This window comes from Camelus bactrianus, chromosome X, assembly GCF_048773025.1.
Source record: "Camelus bactrianus isolate YW-2024 breed Bactrian camel chromosome X, ASM4877302v1, whole genome shotgun sequence".
In the NCBI taxonomy this organism is placed as follows: domain Eukaryota; kingdom Metazoa; phylum Chordata; class Mammalia; order Artiodactyla; family Camelidae; genus Camelus; species Camelus bactrianus.
In genome coordinates, this window is record NC_133575.1 from 18,870,948 (window position 1) to 18,890,000 (window position 19,053).

A 19,053-nucleotide genomic window follows, 5' to 3' on the forward strand; every position below is an offset into this window, starting at 1 on the left:
ACCAATAACCTAGTTGAAAGAAGAATTGGTAAAGGACAGAAATGGGCCATTCATAGAGGAAGGAATGCAAATGGCTTCTGAACATAGGTAGAGATGTTCAAGCTCACTCTTAAGTTCAGAAGTCCAAATGAACCACTTTTCACCTAAGAGAATGACAGAGATCCAAAAATTAGATGGTAGGTCGCATAGGCGAGGGTGTAGGGAAAGGAGTACTCACATACACTGACGGTGGGTGTGGAAATGGATACGCCCTCTTTGAACTGCAATTTGGTGACATCTGTGACATTTTAAAATGTATACCTTTTGACTCAGCAATCCCAGTTTGAGGATCTCTCCTTACAGATGTATGTGCAGATATTGTCAAAGGTACTGTACAAGGATAGTCCTTGCAGCATTATTATGTGTAATATTATGAGACTGAAAACAGCCTAATTGTTGATCAGAAGAGGATTCATTGAATTTTTACAATTGTACAGGAGAATTCTGTGCCGCCATTGAAAAGAACATTACAGGTCTATATGTTCTCATAGTGTATAATTTCCTCTACTTTGAAGCAGAAAAAAAAAGCAAGATTTAGAATGGTGTATATGATACATTTCTTGTATTTTTAAAAATAAGGGATCACTATTTGAAGGATACTAATAAATTTTACTTAAGCCATTATATTCAAAATACTATTTCAGTCTATAATGAATATTTAAATTATTAGTCAGATATTTTCTATTGCCTTTTTTAGACTAGGTCTTTGAAATTCACTGCATATTTTACACTTAAAGCACATCTCAGCTTGGGCTAGGCAGATTTCAAGTGCACAAGGCCCACGTGCGGCTGCTGACCCATGTGTTAAGCAGAGTAGGTACAGAGAGCAGAGTGCTGGGCTGCAAGTTCACAGACCCACGTGGCCCTACAGCTTGTTGCTGTGGCAGCGTGTAAGGAATTTACTTTTTCCTGGGCCTCTTTTTCTTCAGATAAAATGTGCGGAATTAGGCCAGAGCTCTAAAGTTCCTTCCAACTTTAAAATTTAGGGTTCCAATATATTATTTTATATTACTTGTCAAAGTCAAAAATAGAATTGTGTTTGCTTTCAGAGACACTAGTTTCACCAGCATTCCTAAAATTCTGTGTTCCTAAATGAAGCACACTTCATATTGTAGGGACTGTATTGTTAGTGATAGAGTAAGGTTCTGTGTTGGTTGGTTTGTTTAAAGGAAGAACGTTAACTAAGCTACATACAAGTTATAAACCAGGTAGGAACTGGTCAGTTCTTTTAATACAATTAAGTCAAGTTTGAGGCTTTGCCAATTCTAATGGCGCATGGTGAACCTGGAAAGAGTAAGAGAGAATCACATCAATAGTATCTAAAGAAAGAGTAAATGTTGAAGGAGAGTCAAGAGACAAGTTTTTTTAGTACAATTCAATTTATAAAGTGAATTCGTCAGAAGATGATAACCAGTAGTTCTCTTTGAACAAGAGAGAATGAGACTCACAGGGACAGTGGATCTCAACTGTAGCCACACGTTGGCTTCACTTGGGGAACTTTTAAGCATCTCGATGCCTATTCTGTACCTCAGACTGGTGGTTCTCGAAGTGTCGTCCCCAGACCAGGAGCAGCAGTAAGTCATATCACCTCGGAGCTTGTTAGAGATGCATGTTCTCAGGCCCCACTCCAAGACCGGCTGAATCAGAAGCCCTGAGGTGGTGCTCAGCAGTCTGTGTTGTAACGTTCCCCTAGTGATTCCACTGTGCAGCCAGAGTTGAGAATTCTAGAGCAAGAGGGATGCAGGGTGGGGCCAGTTTTCATCCTGTCTCTGCCATGGGGATGGAGTTGGATACGGAATGCAATCCACCTGCTAGGTATTTGCCATTCCTGATTTTGGAATTTGGGTAATCTTTTTGGCATCACAGAGGCTTGGATGTTGCAATTCACAGATAGATGTCCAGAAGTGTCCTGTCCAGTTGAGGGGGAAATAAAAGAGAGAGAAGAAGAAAAAGAAGAGAAAAGGGGGAAAAAAAAAACCAACCCTGGAACCACAAAGCCGCAGAACCACAGAAACTGCGAAAGGTTGGGGCAGGAGGGAAGCACGTATACTGAGTAAAATGTTCTAAGTGAAGAAATTCCTGATAGCTTATAAAGTATTTCATTTATATATAAGGGTTTCTTAAAGAAGTTCAAGTGTCAAGGGGATTTTAGGCCCACTTTGTGATCTAGCACTGGGTCTGATCAAAATATACTGAAGGGTTGTTGAGCCCTTTATCATTGGGCATTAAGGGATACATTTCCTCTTAACACTTGGGCTTTAGATATGAATGCACTTAATACAGGCATGGTAAATTTGGAATGAACTAAGCCAGAAAATAAAATATATTTTCCAAATATAAAGAGGTTGTCACTGACTGAGAAAGAGTTAACATCAAAGTCTGATTTCTTCTCGGGAGAAATCACAGTATCTGTAATTTCGGAGGCATATTCTGAAGAGTGTTATATTGTGATTTCTCTAAGCTGAATCTTGGACATCTGTCTAGGAGTTTTCAGCCCTGACGAAATAAGAATGGACCTATTATAGTATCAGGTTCATTTGATTTTTCAAAAGTTAGCGGGACTGTATATGCAGATCATTTGAGAGACTGCTTTTGCTCTGGGCTGTGTTGAGAGTGCGTCTGGTGCTTCTTCTTTTTCGAGATCTCGGCAGGATAACTTCTGCAAGCCCTTTCTGTGTATTTTTCTTTTCTCATCCCCAAACGTTACATTTTTACATGGAAGAGTCAATTTTGGTAATTTCCCTAAAGCTAGGCAATATAACAGAATTTGTGCCTCTTAAAAAAACTGCTCCTTTACCATAAAGTAGAACCTGCCTTTCATACCTAAGTAAAACAATTCTGATATAACTTTCCTCATCATCACATTTATTTCAGAAAAGATGATAATACTATTTTTAAGACCATGTTTATGAAAAATACGATTTTGATTTTTCTATTAATTTCTGAATACTAAGTTTATATTTTTAGATTGTTCTGTGAATGGGGCTCTCTGAGTACAAAGTGGTTTTCAGCACGTTGGTGATATTGTTCAACGTCTTCCACAAATAGCAAACACATGCATTTCAACAGCTTTTTGGAAAGAACCACAGTTAATCATTTCTTTACAGGAAAAATGTATGGTTTTTAAAATTATCATCATTTTCTCATCTTACATTCTGGCATTCAAATTATGAAACTTCATCTCGGCGTGTAGACTTACCTTGTATTGCCAAGAGGAAAGAAGTGGCTTTTCTGCAGAGCTAAATAGTTTTTACTTTATTGTCTGCTACGAAACAGCTGCTGATACCAGAAAAATGCCGTCTCATCATTGGGCCTGGGGTGTCCAAAAGAGGCAGAAAAAAAAAAAATGACTGTAGCTCCCTGTCTGCCCTGGCACTCTCCTCCTTTCTCTCCGTTTTCATTGCCGTGAAGAGCAGGAGAACAATATTCTGCAATTAAGGATTCCATTAAGTTGAAGAAAAGAGCAAATGGGGGATGTTTGTTCTCCAAGCTGAAAAAATTTGTCTGGGGTTGGGGGGATACTAGTAGTGGTATAGAGAGAGGTGGGTGGAGAGACGAAGTCAGGGCTGTTTGTTGAATATACTGTTAAGGACTGTTACCATCCTAATTAATCAAGTTAGAAATTACAGCTGTAGTCGGTTTCCCCCCAATTCTTGTTATCAATTTTCTTCTCTTTTGAGACAAAGCAAATATAAATTTTGTGTTCATTTGTCATTCGTTCTTTGACTTCAGCATCTCTGAAAATAACAATGTAGCACAAAAGCCCAGTATTTACCTAGTTGTAATGTGGGTTGCCATGGTGTTTTGCAAATTATTGCAATTATGTTCACCATGCGAGTCGCCCTTGGTAACTGGCGAAAAAACTGATAATCCTGTTTTGAACAAAAGGTCAAATTGCTGAATAGAAAGTCTTGATTAACTAAAAGATGTACAAAGTGGAATTATTTCCTACCATTCAGAAATAGTTCTTGATCGGGTTTGGGGGAGGGGGTGAGTAAGTACATCTGATTACTGAAGTACAAAGCATTGAAAGGATGTTGTCTTGAGCCTTTCATGTAGTCTTAATGGTGGCTTTTTTGTCAAATTTACCCATTTGCGGCATTGAAAGAGGCAGCTGCATTTAAGCTGGAGAGACGGTGCTTTTTCAAGAGTTCAGTGCATGGAAAGTTCTCAGCAGTATCTGCAGTTTACTAGTAGCCCCTGGTCTATTAAAACTGATGTGCCACATTTGAGCCCATTGCTCTCAGTACTTGTGAACCCCTCTGGCTGATGATCTAATAAAGTGCTCTTACTGGACAATCTCTGATCAGCTACTTAAAAAGGAGCTTGAGGGAGGAGGCGGGCGGGAGTAGCCTCACAGGCAGTCAGACTTGGTGTAGAGGCCAGGAGAGGGTTGTGAGGGGCCGAGCCGAAAGGTCCGTCACGATGGTAATCTTTGCTGAGGTATTTGCCATGGGGATGTGGGTTTTGTGCCCCAAATCCCTCTAAGCTGTGACCGCAGTATTTTTTTTCCCCTGGAGGAAAAATCTTAACTTTATTCCAGGTTGAATAAGAAAAGACTAGAAATGTCGTTTTGAAATTGGAAAATCCACTTTTGTGGATTTGCTTCTCAAAGGGTAGATAGTCATAAAATACATGATCCAACATTTATGTAAAACCCAAAGTTTCCCAGGTTACAGCCAAGGGTCAGATGGATTTCATCTCTTCTGAATCCGGCAGAGCATCTGGGGGAGAATTTCGGGGGGGGGGCTTCCTCTTCTTTTTTTTTAATGGCCACCTGAAAAATCAGTTCTCAAAACTTTTGAGTGTGTGAAAGTGGCATGAAAGCAAAGCAAACCTTAACAAGTTTGTGGGTTTACATTCTGCATCACCTAGCAACCCCCTGGCTCAGCCAGATCTCTTGTCTACCCTTAGTTCTGTTTACAGACTATTCAGATGGCCCTTCGAAACCATGGAAGATATTCAGTTTCATTAGTACCATTCTCAAGGAGAAAATAATTAAAGTTAAATGAACAAACATTGCCGGATGATGGTTTGAAGTCCATTCTGATTTTAAGATGCCCTTTGAGGCAACTGCATACATAGTTCAGTCTTAACATTTGTTGTTCAGTACCCAAAGGCGTATCACATTGAACCGTGCCAATAAATACTAGCCTCCAAACAAACAAACAATAAAAATTACTTTTAGCTAGGCTTGAGCAAAGAAAAGAAATTCTGCTAGTAATAAGTTCCTAGGCGTGCCCTCCTGATTGAAATTTTTTTTTGATTCCCACCCTGGACATCTGAGCTGATCCATGTGTACACCAAATAAAGATGGGGGAGGGGCCTGGGGAACAAAGCACCTCTCTCCAAAACTGATTTATTACCTACCTTCAGAGCTCCACCATCATAAAGAAAAGTATTCCAATCATATTCCATGGAAGGCTGTGTGCATTTTAGGGAGTGGTTTAATTTCATAAATGAGTCGAACACTACTAATACATGCCCTGTCACTTTCTTCTTTTAAACTGCTTCTGTGCTTAGATTGAACTATTTTTGAAATTTCTGATAGGAAAAAATTTTTTTTCAAAGAAAATATCTTTTATGTGCCTTTTTTTCCATAAGCACATTCCCTGAAAGTTCATCTTGGAAACAACCAAACACATGATATATAGCTCAAAATATTTTCAAATGTGTCAGTGATTCAGTTATATTGAACACTCTTAGCAAAACTGTCTCTTTACTCATTAATAGCAGTTTTCTGATTATAAAAACAATATACACTTACTGTAGAAAATTTAGACAATACAGAAACAGAAGAAACTACCTAAAGATAACCAGTGATGGCATTTTAGAGTATTTCCTTCCAGTCTTTTTTTTTTCTGTGTACATATTTGTGAAACTAAGCCTTGGGTTAACTTTCAAGGTTTATTGGTTAGTGTGTATACTTACCTAAGCTAATGTTTTTTTCAAGAGTGAGGACTTCAGAGGCAGGAGCCTCGGTGGAAGTAATGAACAATTTTTCTTAGAGGCTTCGTCACTAAAATATTAATGTCAGCATCAGAGTAGCCATTTTACTATCTCATTCCATTTGATTCTTTCTTTTTTCCTTGTTGAAATGACTGTCTACCTTAACTGACACATCCGTTTATAACCACTCATGTTGGAAAGCTGGACATTCATCATGGTTGGAATATTACATCCCCAGGTCACTTGTAGCTTCACATAGGGAAAAAAGAGTCTTTTATGAAAAGATTTGTAGTACAATAGGGATTAATGGAATGTGGAGAGGAAAATGCTTTCAATTTCTCATACAAGGTGAAAGCAGGGCTGCTTGGAAATCTTATGTTCTTACTATTTGTGTTTTGTTAGAGCTCTAACATCCCCAGTACATGGCTGGGTTGCATGAGCTCTTTGTGCTTTGTTGACAGTTGACAGACAAAGCAAAATTATTCCTGAAGCAAGGTACTGTGTACTTAGTTGTGACCTATTATCGCCTAAGAATGTAGCTTGCTTTTGAGTTGGATGAATAGGGAGAGTATTTTAGAGAATAGGCTTGAATATACTAAGAGAGGCTTTAGCTGCCCATACAGAAAGATACATGTCCTCCGTTGAACTTTTTCCCCCAAAATGTAATTTTCCATATAAAGTCATTTTAAGTATATTTTCCCTGTTGCTTCAGGGAGACGATTTTAACTGTTCTAGTATTGTCCTACAGTGGTAAAATAAAATTGCTGGTAATTGTTGGCTTTCTCTGCTCACAGTATAGCTGGAGAAGGCGGCTTGCGTGGGTCTCTTTAATGTACCTCAGGTACATCTTGTGATGCTCAACCTCTGATTGCAAATTAAAATAACAAGGCTATGGTATTGGATTCGATGTGAGGCAAAGCAGAACAACTTGCTAATTTATCTTGTAATATACAATCGCTGAGGTTGGAATTTGTCCACTGTAGTGCTGTTCTCTGTGTTTAAATGAGGACCGCTGTTTGCATCTAACCTATCATAACAGTTTGGGAGTGCTCCATTATCCTTTCAGCAAACTGATGGCAGAGTCTGGTCCTCGCACAAATGATGAGATCAATAAGTTTCAAACAACTTGGATGAAATGACATGTGACTGTTCATTTAAAGAGATGTCTTACTTTAAAAATCAATTTTAATAATACTAAAAATTCTTACATTGACCGATGAGGCACTTGCCACTTCTGTTTTGTTTGATAATTTTGTTATAAATATTTTTGAATTAACTTTGTTGAATAGTTAATATATGTCTTTTTCCTCATTTGCTCTTTTGTCTCATACCCTGGCCCCTCTCTGAGACTTAATAATCATTCTTTGACAGGCCAGCATGCTGCAGTGTAGAAGATTTAACTTTAAATGCAAAATTATGTTCCTGTTAAAACTTCCCCTGGAGATCTTAGGAAAATTTTCTCCCAGTGTTGGGTGCAAATGTGGGTCAGAAAGCAATTTTTTTTTATGATATTTCTGGAAATCCCAAATCACAACATGTCATTCTTCAAAAGCAGCTGTGGGCCCATACTGTGCACGGTCTATAAGAAGACCCATTTTACACTGGGGATAATTCTGTGACAGAAAACTGTGCCTGCAAGGGAACCTCAGAACATTTATAAATGGTTTTGGGTGAAAAAAGTTTCTGATGTTCTCAAAGTGCATATAGTTTGGGGAGAGGAGCAGCTAATGGCCATTATGGAAAAACAGTAATGGTATGATGAACTCTGTGAGACCACGCATGCTGGCAGACCTTGCCCTGTGGCCCTGTCGCCATACTTCTTTTTTTGTTAGGTTTTTTTGTTTTTTGTTTTTTGGTTTTTTTTTTTTGGTTGTCGCCTCACTTCTGGAGAGCCATTACAGTTTGAATGAAATCGTACGTCACTGCGCTACTGTGTCATTGTCCCTTGAAAGTCTCTGTGCATCACAAAATAAAGCACTTCCCTCACTGTCTGTTCTGCCACCTATAACTTCAAATCCGTTACAGTTTTATCAGGAAAAACATGGAGATTTCACTTCTGTTGACTGCATAGTTGTATTCTTGTACATCAAGTTGGGAAGCAGCTCCACCTGATCTTACCAGCTACCCATCCTCCTAGTTGTCCATTTTGGGATAACACCAAGTGGAAACTGACCAGGCTCTTTCCTGGTTAGAAGAGTGCATCTTATTAGCTGTAGTCCAGCACTGATGTTCCCGGTACTGGAGGCATATGGAGGATAATAACAATATTTGACATTTACTGAACATTTGTGCAGCCTTTCTTATTCGATCCTCTGAACAACTCTTAATAGGGTCAACATTATTACCTCCTGTTTTATAGACAAGGAAACTGAGGCTCAGAGAGAGGTTTGGTAACTTTATACAGAATTACCTATTAATAAATGGGAGAGGAGAGACCTCACTCAGCTGCAGCTTTTCATAACCTCGATTTTGTATTCTTTGAGTATGAACCTTTGTGATACAGCCTGGCAAGGGCGGGGGGGGGGGGCACTACCAAAATTGGGCCATTCCCTGAGGGCCAGACCATCTACTCAGAGAGGTAAAAATAAGGTGATCCAGGGACAGTGCTAAGCAGAGTGTGCTCCATGGCAGCCGGGCTAGAGGGAGAAGTCCCTGTGGGTTGGGAAAATGTCACAGGAGAGGAATGGAAGTGATGGGCACTTGAGGCATGGGTTCTGTAGCATGAGCAGAGATAAGAAGGTGGCCATAGGCAAAACATGAGGTTGGTGAGAACACCAATCTGATGGGGCGAAGAGTTTGAGTACGAAAATGATGAGAAAGGAAGAATGAGCCCAAAGTGGCATTCTTAATCCTCTATGGAGGGAATTCCATTGTGGGATGGGAGTGGAGCAGCCTAGGGAAGCTACACTTGGCAAGTCTTTGCATGGGATCCAGGAGAGAATTGAGTTGGGGAAACCAGGCAGGAACTACTGCTGGAGATCAGCTTTGAGTCTGCTTGGATGAGATTAGTGAGGATGGGACTGTAAGGCCAGTGGACAGACTTGGTGACTGGAAATGGGAGAAGGACCAACCATCTATTTGATTCTAGAGTATGAAAGCTAAAGTGATTTTTTTTTCTCCTGTGAATTGTACACCCTTTCCTTATTATTTTCCATAAATTTGCTCCTGTGCATTTTTATTTTATTGCTTCTATTCATGTATTTCTTCAAAAGATGTTATTGAATGCCTCCTATGTACCGCATCTCTGGGTCTGGATGATTTCTGTGTGTGTGTCCTTCTAAAAATACAGATGTACACAAATGAATAGCAGTTTGTGTTGAAGGTACAACTACCATGAACGCCTCAGTTACAAGTGGAAATCTATCCCTTTTTTGCATGTGCAGACAGAAAGCATTTTAGTTGAGGCCTCAGAAATATAATTTAGCAAGCAGAACCAATCAGGATCTGACACAATTTCATACACAATGATTTCAAGGAATTAGTGATGCTGAGACTATAAAGCAACAGGTGGTAGAGCTTAGCATGACTTGGTAAAGGTTTGTTTTGCTATTGAACAGGCCGCCTTCACCTCTTTTGAACCCTCTACTTAGAAATGTGGTTCAGGTAGCCATCTGAAAACTTAACGGCCTTATTCCTCTTGCTTATGACAATTTGGCATTGACATGTGGCATTGCAAAATAAAATGACAAATTTGGATGGCAGACATCCTTAGAGCAGTTCTGGGGTTTTTTATTAAAACCCAAACCTTTTAGTAGGTTGGATTTCCAAAGAACTACACTTTATTAAGTTTTTTTCCTTCCATTGACTTGACACTGTAGCTTTGGGTTGTATTATTTCCCGACATGGGATGAAAATAAGCTTAGTTTTGTCCTTGTGAGTGATAATTCAAAGAAATTTTATACAGTGTTAGTGTTTTCATTTGCTTTGTTTTTATCTCCCATGGGAGGCAGAATTCACTATGAGATCTGGTAATGTAAGATTTGCACCATCATGGACTATTTTCAAAGACCTGGCGTATTTATTTTTAACAGCACAAATGTTCCTGGAAAGGTATATTTAGCACAGTCAGTCAGTCAGCTGGGGGAACAAAGAGTTAACCAAATGTACTTGGCAAAACTGAATGGAAGCAAAGGATATATGGAATATGATTAGGGCCCATTTCCCCCATAGAAGAGTTGTTTAAAATATGCCATGACCAAAAGCTTAATTATCAAAATAAAACAAGAGGCATAAAGAGTTACAGGCTTCTCATATTTTTTTTCAGTCCCAGTTCCCTTCACACAGTTATCAGCGTGTTTAATTTCCATACATAATAGCACTAGTTATTGTTGTCATTTGTAAAGGGAGATTAACAGATAGTAAGTACAAACAAACCCAAATAAGTACTGAATAGAGAGGTGACAAAGGAGAAAAGATCTCTTTAATGTTAATTATAACTGGTAGGAAGTCTAGACAAATTATATTATCTGTTTTCTATATGATTTGAAGGGACATTTAGTTAGTAGCTCTGTCAGAGATAGAGTTGGGTGTTTGTTTTAGAAACAGGTGAGGTGACAATTTAGCATCTCCCTGGTTGGCAGCTCACCTGGTGAGTCATAAAGTTGTGGTAAATTGATGGAATCGAGTTTCAAAAACATCTGAGAATTTTTGAACATTATATTTTTAAAAATTAAAAAATAATTTCAACTTCCAGGTTGTATTCTGGTACTTAATTTATTGTCTCAAAACATGGTAACTGATCTATCTGCTTGCTTTTTAAAACATTTTGTTTAGAATTGAATGAGTTATAGCTGTGGTTGTGAATGCTCAGTGATAGATATTCCCAAGGATGTAAAGCCTCAGGTAGCAAATACAGTGTAACAAACCCAAATGAGTGATGGAGTGGTCCAGTCCCATGTTTTTCATACACAGGTTCCTTGAATTGTGTTTCCTTTATTAATATGCCTAAATGGGTACTTCCAGAAACCACGAGTCTCACCTTGAGTTTTACAGGCTACATTTAAAATGTCATACCTGCTGCTGCTGCTGCTGTCAGCCCCACTGTCCCGCTGTCTCCTCTGTGCCTAGAACAGGCTCAACCAAAGTATCTTGTTTCTTTACTTCTGAGAGGCCATCATTGGTGAGCTGTACTCTGGACTTAACAGTTTTTTGGAGGAAACATAAATACATCATTAAATATACATGTCAATTGTCAATGCATCTGAGTTTCAGAAATATTAAAAGGTGAATAAAAATGTGTCCTCAAATCAAGGAAAGGTGGTAATAGGCCTTAGGAATTGGAACGGTTGCCTGTGACTCAGAACCACTGATTCTCTTTTCTGATTCAGGGTCTTTTGCAGTGGCAGCAGTTAGACGTCTCAGCTAGGTAGAAGACACACGACCCATCCCTTCTCTGTGCTGTTTGGCATTTAAGAGTTGGTACCACACAACTTGATTCTTAAAGTGAAGTCGATGATGAACAGCTTTTAGTCTTTGTGTTTGTGAACTTCGGTTTCCTACTTAGATTGTAATTTCCTGAAATTCGGTACTGGGGATGCTTTGCCTATTTTCCACAAAATTTAATGTAATTCTGGGCATATATTAAAGGTTTCATAAGGACTCCTGGAGACCTGCTACCTGAAAAGTTGACATTAAATATTAAAATAGGTTGTTGACTGAAGATAGGAATGAAGTTTACTGTGAATGTATTGACTAGATGAATTTTATATTCTTTAAAGGCAGCATATTTTCTTTCAGTTAAAAAGTCCTACCATGTACTTTCTCTGGGTGGGAAAGCCATAAATGGAGCTGGAAGAACTGATTCTGGGCGCTTTCCCTTGAGTTTGGTTGTAGTGACTTCCAGGAAGAGCCTCTCTGAGAGTGAGGTCCCTCAACGCAGAGGTGAGCGGCCATCCCGCCGCTTTGGTTTAACGCCACGTGGCAGCGTTAATGAGGAGCAGATGAAAGCAACGTGAAGCAGCATTTGTGTATATACTGCTCTTTTCTGGGGAGAAAGACCAACAGGTGGCTCTGTCTAAAAACAGGGACTGAGGCTCAACATGTCATTGATCCCTTTCGTCGTCACATCACACAGACTTCTCTCTGGCCTTCATTCTTTAGTACGTGTTCTGTCTGCCTAAGTTGTCTTTCCCGCCTTCTCCAGCCACCAAACCTCTCCTTACTCTTCAAGACCAGTTCAGGAGTTCTGCCTCACCAAACGCTCCAATACCTCAAGGCAGTCAGCTCCCTTCCTGCGGCTCCCCAGATGGGAACCCCATGTGACAAGGGGGCATACCTCGTTCACCTTTTCCCCGCAGCGCTTCATCCTCGTTTGCCTTAGGCATCTCATGCCTAATACATACAGCCCCAAAGCCCGCAAACCCTGGTGCCTTCGTGGGAACAGCTGAGCTTTGCTCAACCCCACGTGAAGTCTTGCCTTCCGTGTGTAACAGATTCGCTCTGTAGCAGACATAGTGCTGTTGTAAGGTAGCAGGTGTTTTGTTATCACACCTCCATGAGAAAATTCAAACAAGAGCAGCGGGGGAGAGTAACTGAAGCAGGAAAGTGAGAAGAGGGTTCTGAAGACCAGAGACATGGGCGACGGCTATTCAAAACCACTGGAAAGGAGTGGTCAGTTGAAGTTGTCCTTGAAGACATTTTTTCAGATAGTTTTATGCCCCTAGAGAGCAGGTGTAAAAGAATCTGTTTTCATTTAAAATAAAACAATTGCTTACATTTGAAAGTGTTTCTCTTATGCCAGGGATAGTTCTAGGCACTCTAAATGTATCACATTACAACAAACCTATACAGTAAGTGTTATCATCATCCCCATTTTATAGAGAAGGAGATTGATCATAGCAATTAAGTAACTAGCCAGTAGTCACTCAGCTATTGGGAAAGTCGTTCATTTCTACATGGTATACTCCTTACTTTGGTAACGGTCTTTACCAGTGAACTAAAACCCATCAGTTTACATTCTGCATTTAATCATACAAGTTTTTATTGGGAGGTTTTGATGTTTTCAAAGGGATTTCTTTTAATAAAAGGGAATAATGTCTCAGTGATTTTTTTCCTTAACTTTATGAATTTTATAACTTTTAAGTTTGGGGCATAGATCAAATTTACATGTTAGGAAAGAAGGGTAGGGAGCTGTTTCCAGATCTCTAAGGAACGTTTGAATGAAATGAGTCTATCTTGATCACGAAAGGGTTTTGATTTCTTATTTGTTGATGGTAGTGCTAGGACTGAAGTGTTCTCTTTTTATCTCCAGGGCTGGTTGATTTGTGAGGAGCCAACATGTCAAAATCGAACTCGACACCTTCCACTTCAGTTCTCCCGAAATGGACCTCTTTGTCAAGTCTGCATGAGAGCCACACTGCGGCCGGAGGTAACGGGTTGCAGAATATGCGGGAATGGGGTGGGGGTGGGGGGGGTGCCTGCCCCTTAGCTCTGGGAAGTGGGTATTTGGCATTTGCTCTATGGTGACACCCTACTACCGCACACATGTATTTAAGGAAATGATCCAGATTTCAGAGATATAAGCTTTATTTTTCACATCATGAATAGTATGTATTTATATTTAAAAGGGAAACTGACTAGTTCCCATACAGGTTACTCAGATATCTTTGGTTGCCCCTTCTTAACTCCAGAGAAGAGATACCATTCCTTTTGAAACTGCCGTTATCTTCAGACTAGATCAGAACCCCTTCTTAAGGGCCAGAAAACCTCCCAAACCTGTACCAGAAAGGGCTTATTTGATTTGTATGGAATTCCATCGTTTCTAAGTAGCTGCACAGATGAGTGGTTCTTGAGCGTTTTCTCGATCTTAGTACATACACCTGAGGGATAAGCAGACTATCACGGGTGACTCCCATCTGGGGAGCACATAGTCTGGAAACACTTTCCTGATAATGAAGATGCCTTCTCTGTGTCACTCCTTCTTTGAGCATCATGGCCCCAAGCAGCATTTCCCAAACTGTGGGGAGAGGAATGTTTGAAGATCTCCTGGGCAAAGAGGGTTTTGTCATCAAATGCCTCTAGGAATCTCTGAGCTCACCAAGGTTAAACAGGACTTATAGCAGATTGTCTCAGAACCTGTAAAATGATGATGTGCAGTCTACCTCACTGATACAGGACTGTAATGTGTCTCACTTTGCAAATTTATCTGGTCCACGGATTTGTAAGGATCTGGGTGGGAAAAGAGTGAGAATAGGGAACCTGGCATTGATTTACTTAATTTTTTAACTCACAGGCCAGTTTTATAAACCAAGTGTCGACTTCAGATCTTTTCGCTGAAAAGAGTTGATACACAGGCTAATTATATGAAAATATTTTAAAAGTCATGGTAGCTTTTTATTTTAATTTTAAGATAATATACTGTTTCACAAAATTTAGCAAATCAAGAACGACAAATGGCTTACCATCATTGTTGTGTGTTTCTGTGTTCTTTTGCATATCCATATATATGTTTATGTGGTTTCAGTCATAACGAAGATACGCTTTTGCATCATGTTTGTCTTTTGTTGAATGTCTGTGTTGCTACTGAATTTTCAGTACCAACCGTTTAAACACAGATTTAACCATTCCTCTCACTGGACATTTTAGGCTACTTTCAGTATCTCTTTACCAGAAAATTGTGATGAATTATTTTCCTGCTTAAATTCTTTTTTGTTTTTTTGAAATACTTATTATCGACAGTACATATCCCAGTGCATAAGTACAATGTGGTCATGATTCATGGTGCTGCTTTACTTTCTTAATGGGTTATCCCAACTTATGTACCAGTTTTACTACTTCCTTTGCAGCATTTGGGCATTATTATTTTTAACTAATCTGATAAATAAAAAATGTTCCTTGCCTTATTTAGTCAATCTTTGATAATTAGCAAAATAGAATGTAGATTTAAAAATAAATACAGAACGCATAAATGAGAATTAGCTGTTGTAGCGAATTCTTTTTACGTCAGTCTCATCCCAAGGCTTGCATCAGCAGGTGCAGAAAGAGAACTGAAGTATATATATTTAGTGTGACTCATCAATCTGGTTGTAGACTCCAGGGGAATCACCTTGCTTCATGAACCCATGCTGCCTCTGAGACTTTTTAAATATCTAGCTCATCAAGTCAAATTCAGTGAAAATTGAATTACTTCTTAGAAAGTCATCCAGTTGCTTAGGATTCCATTCTTGGTGAGAGAAAGTAAAAGGAAAGTGTATCGCTAGTAACCATCCGGTAAATGCTGATGGTGCTACTGGTAATGGTTTAATACATCAGGTTATCTTTTATCATTTACAATCCTTTTTGAAATGACTGAAAACCAACACAGGCATTTTGAGGTATATTTTTCTCCCTTCATTTTCTTGTCCTCAGAACGGTAGCATGTTAGGCAGGCATTTACCAAGGTTATTAGTTACTCTTGCCAGGGAGACACTTTCCTAACTTAGCTCCTTGGGCCATGTTGCTTCTCAGAATGTGATCCTCTGGCATAACTGGAAGTTCAGAGCATCCTAGTTGGTGACACTGCCTTTCGCCGTTCCTCGCAGGGACCTTGACAGTAGGACTGAGCCCACTCTTCAGCAGTCCATTTTCCGTGGCTAGCAATGAGTGGCTAGCAATCTCTTAATTCTATTTATGAGGTTCCTGGGCTTTCCTAATAGGAGGAAAAGCTGCATCTTTCCAGAGATAATTCCGAGGAAGCTCCAAAATCAGTGGTGCGATGGACAGGATCATTGTAATTACCATAGCGTTTCCCAAAGGGTCTATTTTGTAGGATTATGCTTATCTGGTTCTTAAGTTCTGGGTTGCTATGTCTCAGTTGTACATTGGTTTTACTTAATAATAATTTATTGAACACCTCCTATATCCTAGACACTGTGCTAGAGACTAGGGACATAGCAACGAACAGGACATTTCCTTATTTATAAAGTTAGTTTCGCATTACATGGACTATATAAAATTGATATCTGTGGGCAAAAATAGGTATTTGTAAATATCTGTTTGGGCAAAAGCACCAGACTTTCCTGATGCTTGACGAGTGGGGACTTTAAATACATTGTCAAGTTTGATGGTAGAGCACTTGCCTCTTACTGTGCCAGTCTCATCTTCACATAATGGATCTACTCTCATTTAGTCCTGGGTTACAGTTGGCTTGAATACTTTCCAGAATTGACTTAGGATATGAAAGCTGGCCTTTCTTCTGGCTTCTGTTGCCAGAGTTTCAAGAAAGAAAGCTGGGATGGTTTTGTTCCCAGAGTTTGAGACATGTCTCTCCTCTTGGATACCTTTTTTTTTTTTTAAAAAAACTCACTAAAGTTTTTTTTAGGTTCTTGCCAGTTGCTGATAATGAGATATATATTCTCTGGGCATTCTCAGCTTCGTAGGAAGTGCAAATAAATAAAGGAATGAAAACCCCGATGTATGTGTAAGTTCCTAAGTAAATAGAACTCTTTTCCACACTGATAATAGAGACAAGACTTGCCCAAGTTAGAGAATAAATATTTTAACGTATCTTTATTTTAAGGATGTGGTTTTGACTTCTTAAGGTGGCCAAGTCTGTATGGCTGTGAACTGAACCCACAGGGGATTCTATATTATGTAATTCACCAAAAATGAAGTGTTAGTTTGGTTTGGTTTGGTTTTCTTTATAGAAGTCAGATTCCAAACCAAGTTAAACTTTCTCTCACTTCCATTTCTATTCTTTTTTTAAAAAATATTTTATTTATTTATTATTGTGTTATTTATTTTATTTTGGTGGTGAGGGGAAGGCAGTTAGGTTTATTTATTTTTAGAGGAAGTACTGGGGATTGAACCCAGGACCTCATGCATGCTAAGCCTGCGCTCTACCACTTGAACTATACCCTCCCTTCCATTTCCATTCTTTTTTTTTTTTTTGTCTTCCATTTCCATTCTTGATGTGGAAAAGGGGAAACATCTACATGTGACACCCCCCCCACCATCCCCGAGCCCTGATAGAAATAATTTGTGAAATTGTAGTGCCCCTGGGGCAGGAGCACTGGGCTAGAACCCTTTATTCAATCGTTCAACTAAATTTCTTGAAGGTCCCTAATGGAGAAAGCAGTAAAATGGCTTCCAGTCCTACTGTGGGACATCCCTAGTGCTGCTCACATTATCCTCAGTTGTAAAATTGTTAAAGTCTTTTATAATGGAACATATGTACCATACAGGAGGACTGTGGCCTTCAAGGGAGAGAGGAAATACTAAACTCATGATCATTCTATGTTACAATTTCAAAATGGCTGTGGCCAATGAATTGTTGATTTAATAAATAGGTTAGAGATAGTGCAAACATTGCCAGGCTACATAGGACAGTGTCTTGTTTCTGTATAAGGTGAAAACATGAAAATAGTTGTGGTCTCTTAAGGCAGTAATCATAAGCTGTACAGGAAGAGAACCTTGGGACTATAACAGAAAGTCTTAAACATCTGTATCTACTCACTGGTTACCCTCCAGTAGACAGTGGGTTTTTACCATGAAGGGTCTTTTGGACTTCTCTGCTGTGATTTTCCATGTGTCTGTTTTTTCATGTAGAGTTTGCTAAATGCTACATAGAGATTCATTTACCGAGAAGCAGATACTAACCTTTCTTTTAGGAAGTATATAAAGAAGTATATAAAAATATATACTTTTTAAATATTTTTTTATTATTGAGATGAAATTCACATAATAAAACTAACCATTTCTAAGTGAATAATGCAGTGGCGCTTACTATGTTCACAATGTTGTGTGACCATCACCTCTGTCTAGTTCCAAAACATTTTCATCACCCCAGAAGAAAACCCTATACCCATTAAGCACTTACTCCCCATTCCTCCGCTTATTCTAGCCCCTGGATACCACTAATCTGCTTTCTGTCTTTATCTAGACTGGATGTTTCATATAAGAGGAATAATACAGTATGTGACATTTTGAGTCTGGCTTCTTTCACCTATCATAATGTTTCTGGGGTTCATCCATGTTGTGACCCACATCAGTACTTCATGCCTTTTTATGGCCAAATCATAGTCCCTTGAATAAATGTACCACAATGTATTTATCCACTCATGAACATTTGGGTTGCTTCTTTCAGTATGCTTTTAAAGGTTATTTTAATTAGCTAGACAGGTCTTACATTTGGCCTAAATTTGTGTCCTGTGGCGCCTTGTTGGTCCTCGTTCAGCTGAATGGTACTACACAAAGCTGGAATGATCTCTTCCTCTGTTCCTGCCTTCAGTAAGCACTTAGCACCTACTCTCTGTTCGTGAGAAGCTTTTAGATATTTGAAGGTAGCCGTCTTCCTAAGTTTTCCTCTTCTAGGCTCAGTATTCCTAGGTCTTAACCATTTCCTTAGTGCTTTGCTTTCAGAATAATGATCCTAATCCAGAGCTTTGTGTCCTGACAAAGTGAGGAGCCCAAAACTGCATGCCGCACTTGGAGAACTCTCACCAGTGCTAGTATGAAGCAGAATAAACCTGCCACTGCCAACTTTTCGAGGTGGGAAATTTCTATGCAGTCCATTTTAGGGTTGCATTACCTTTCTTGGCATCCATATTCACAGTGTTGATTCGTTTTGAGTGTTCCATGTATTCAAACACACGATCATTTCTTTGCACATACAGTTGCTAAGCCATGCCTTATCAGGTTCTCTGAGACCTGAGTGGGTTATTTTTACCTCATGTGAGACTCCATTAGTAGTGTATTAGTTTCCTAGGGCTGCTGTAATAAAGTACCACAAACTGAGTGGCTTAAAACAACAGAAATTTACTGTTTCACGGTTCTGGAAGCCAAGTAAAAGTCTGAAATCCAGGCATCGCAGGGCATTCTCCCTCTGAAACCTGTAGGGGAGAATTATGCCTTGCCTCCTCTAGCTTCTAGTAATCTTTGGCATTCTTATGCCCATAGAAACATCACTGCGGTCTCTGCTGCCCTCGTCATGGGGCCATCTTCTCCCAGTGTGTCTCTTTTCTTCTTCTTACAAGGACACCAGCCATAGTGGGTCGGGGCCCACTGTAACCCAGTATGACCTCACCTTAACTTGGTTTTCTCTGCCAAGACCTTATTTCCAAATAAGGCCACGTTTACAGGTACTGGGGA

General features: G+C 39.4%; 1 protein-coding gene across 6 annotated transcripts in view; it reads left to right on the top strand.

Annotated features, from left to right (window-relative positions):
- The window catches only part of POLA1 (DNA polymerase alpha 1, catalytic subunit), a 293,197-nt gene that overhangs the window by 158,929 nt on the left and 115,215 nt on the right, over positions 1-19,053 (top strand). For all 6 annotated transcript variants that reach the window (XR_012504511.1, XM_074358788.1, XM_010961709.3 and 3 more), the window contains one exon: positions 13,238-13,354. Coding sequence is in view for 5 of the 6 variants with exons in the window: in XM_074358788.1 (XP_074214889.1) it covers positions 13,238-13,354 (117 nt within the window). In the remaining variant the exon portion in view is untranslated. The remainder of the gene's footprint in view (positions 1-13,237; positions 13,355-19,053) is intronic.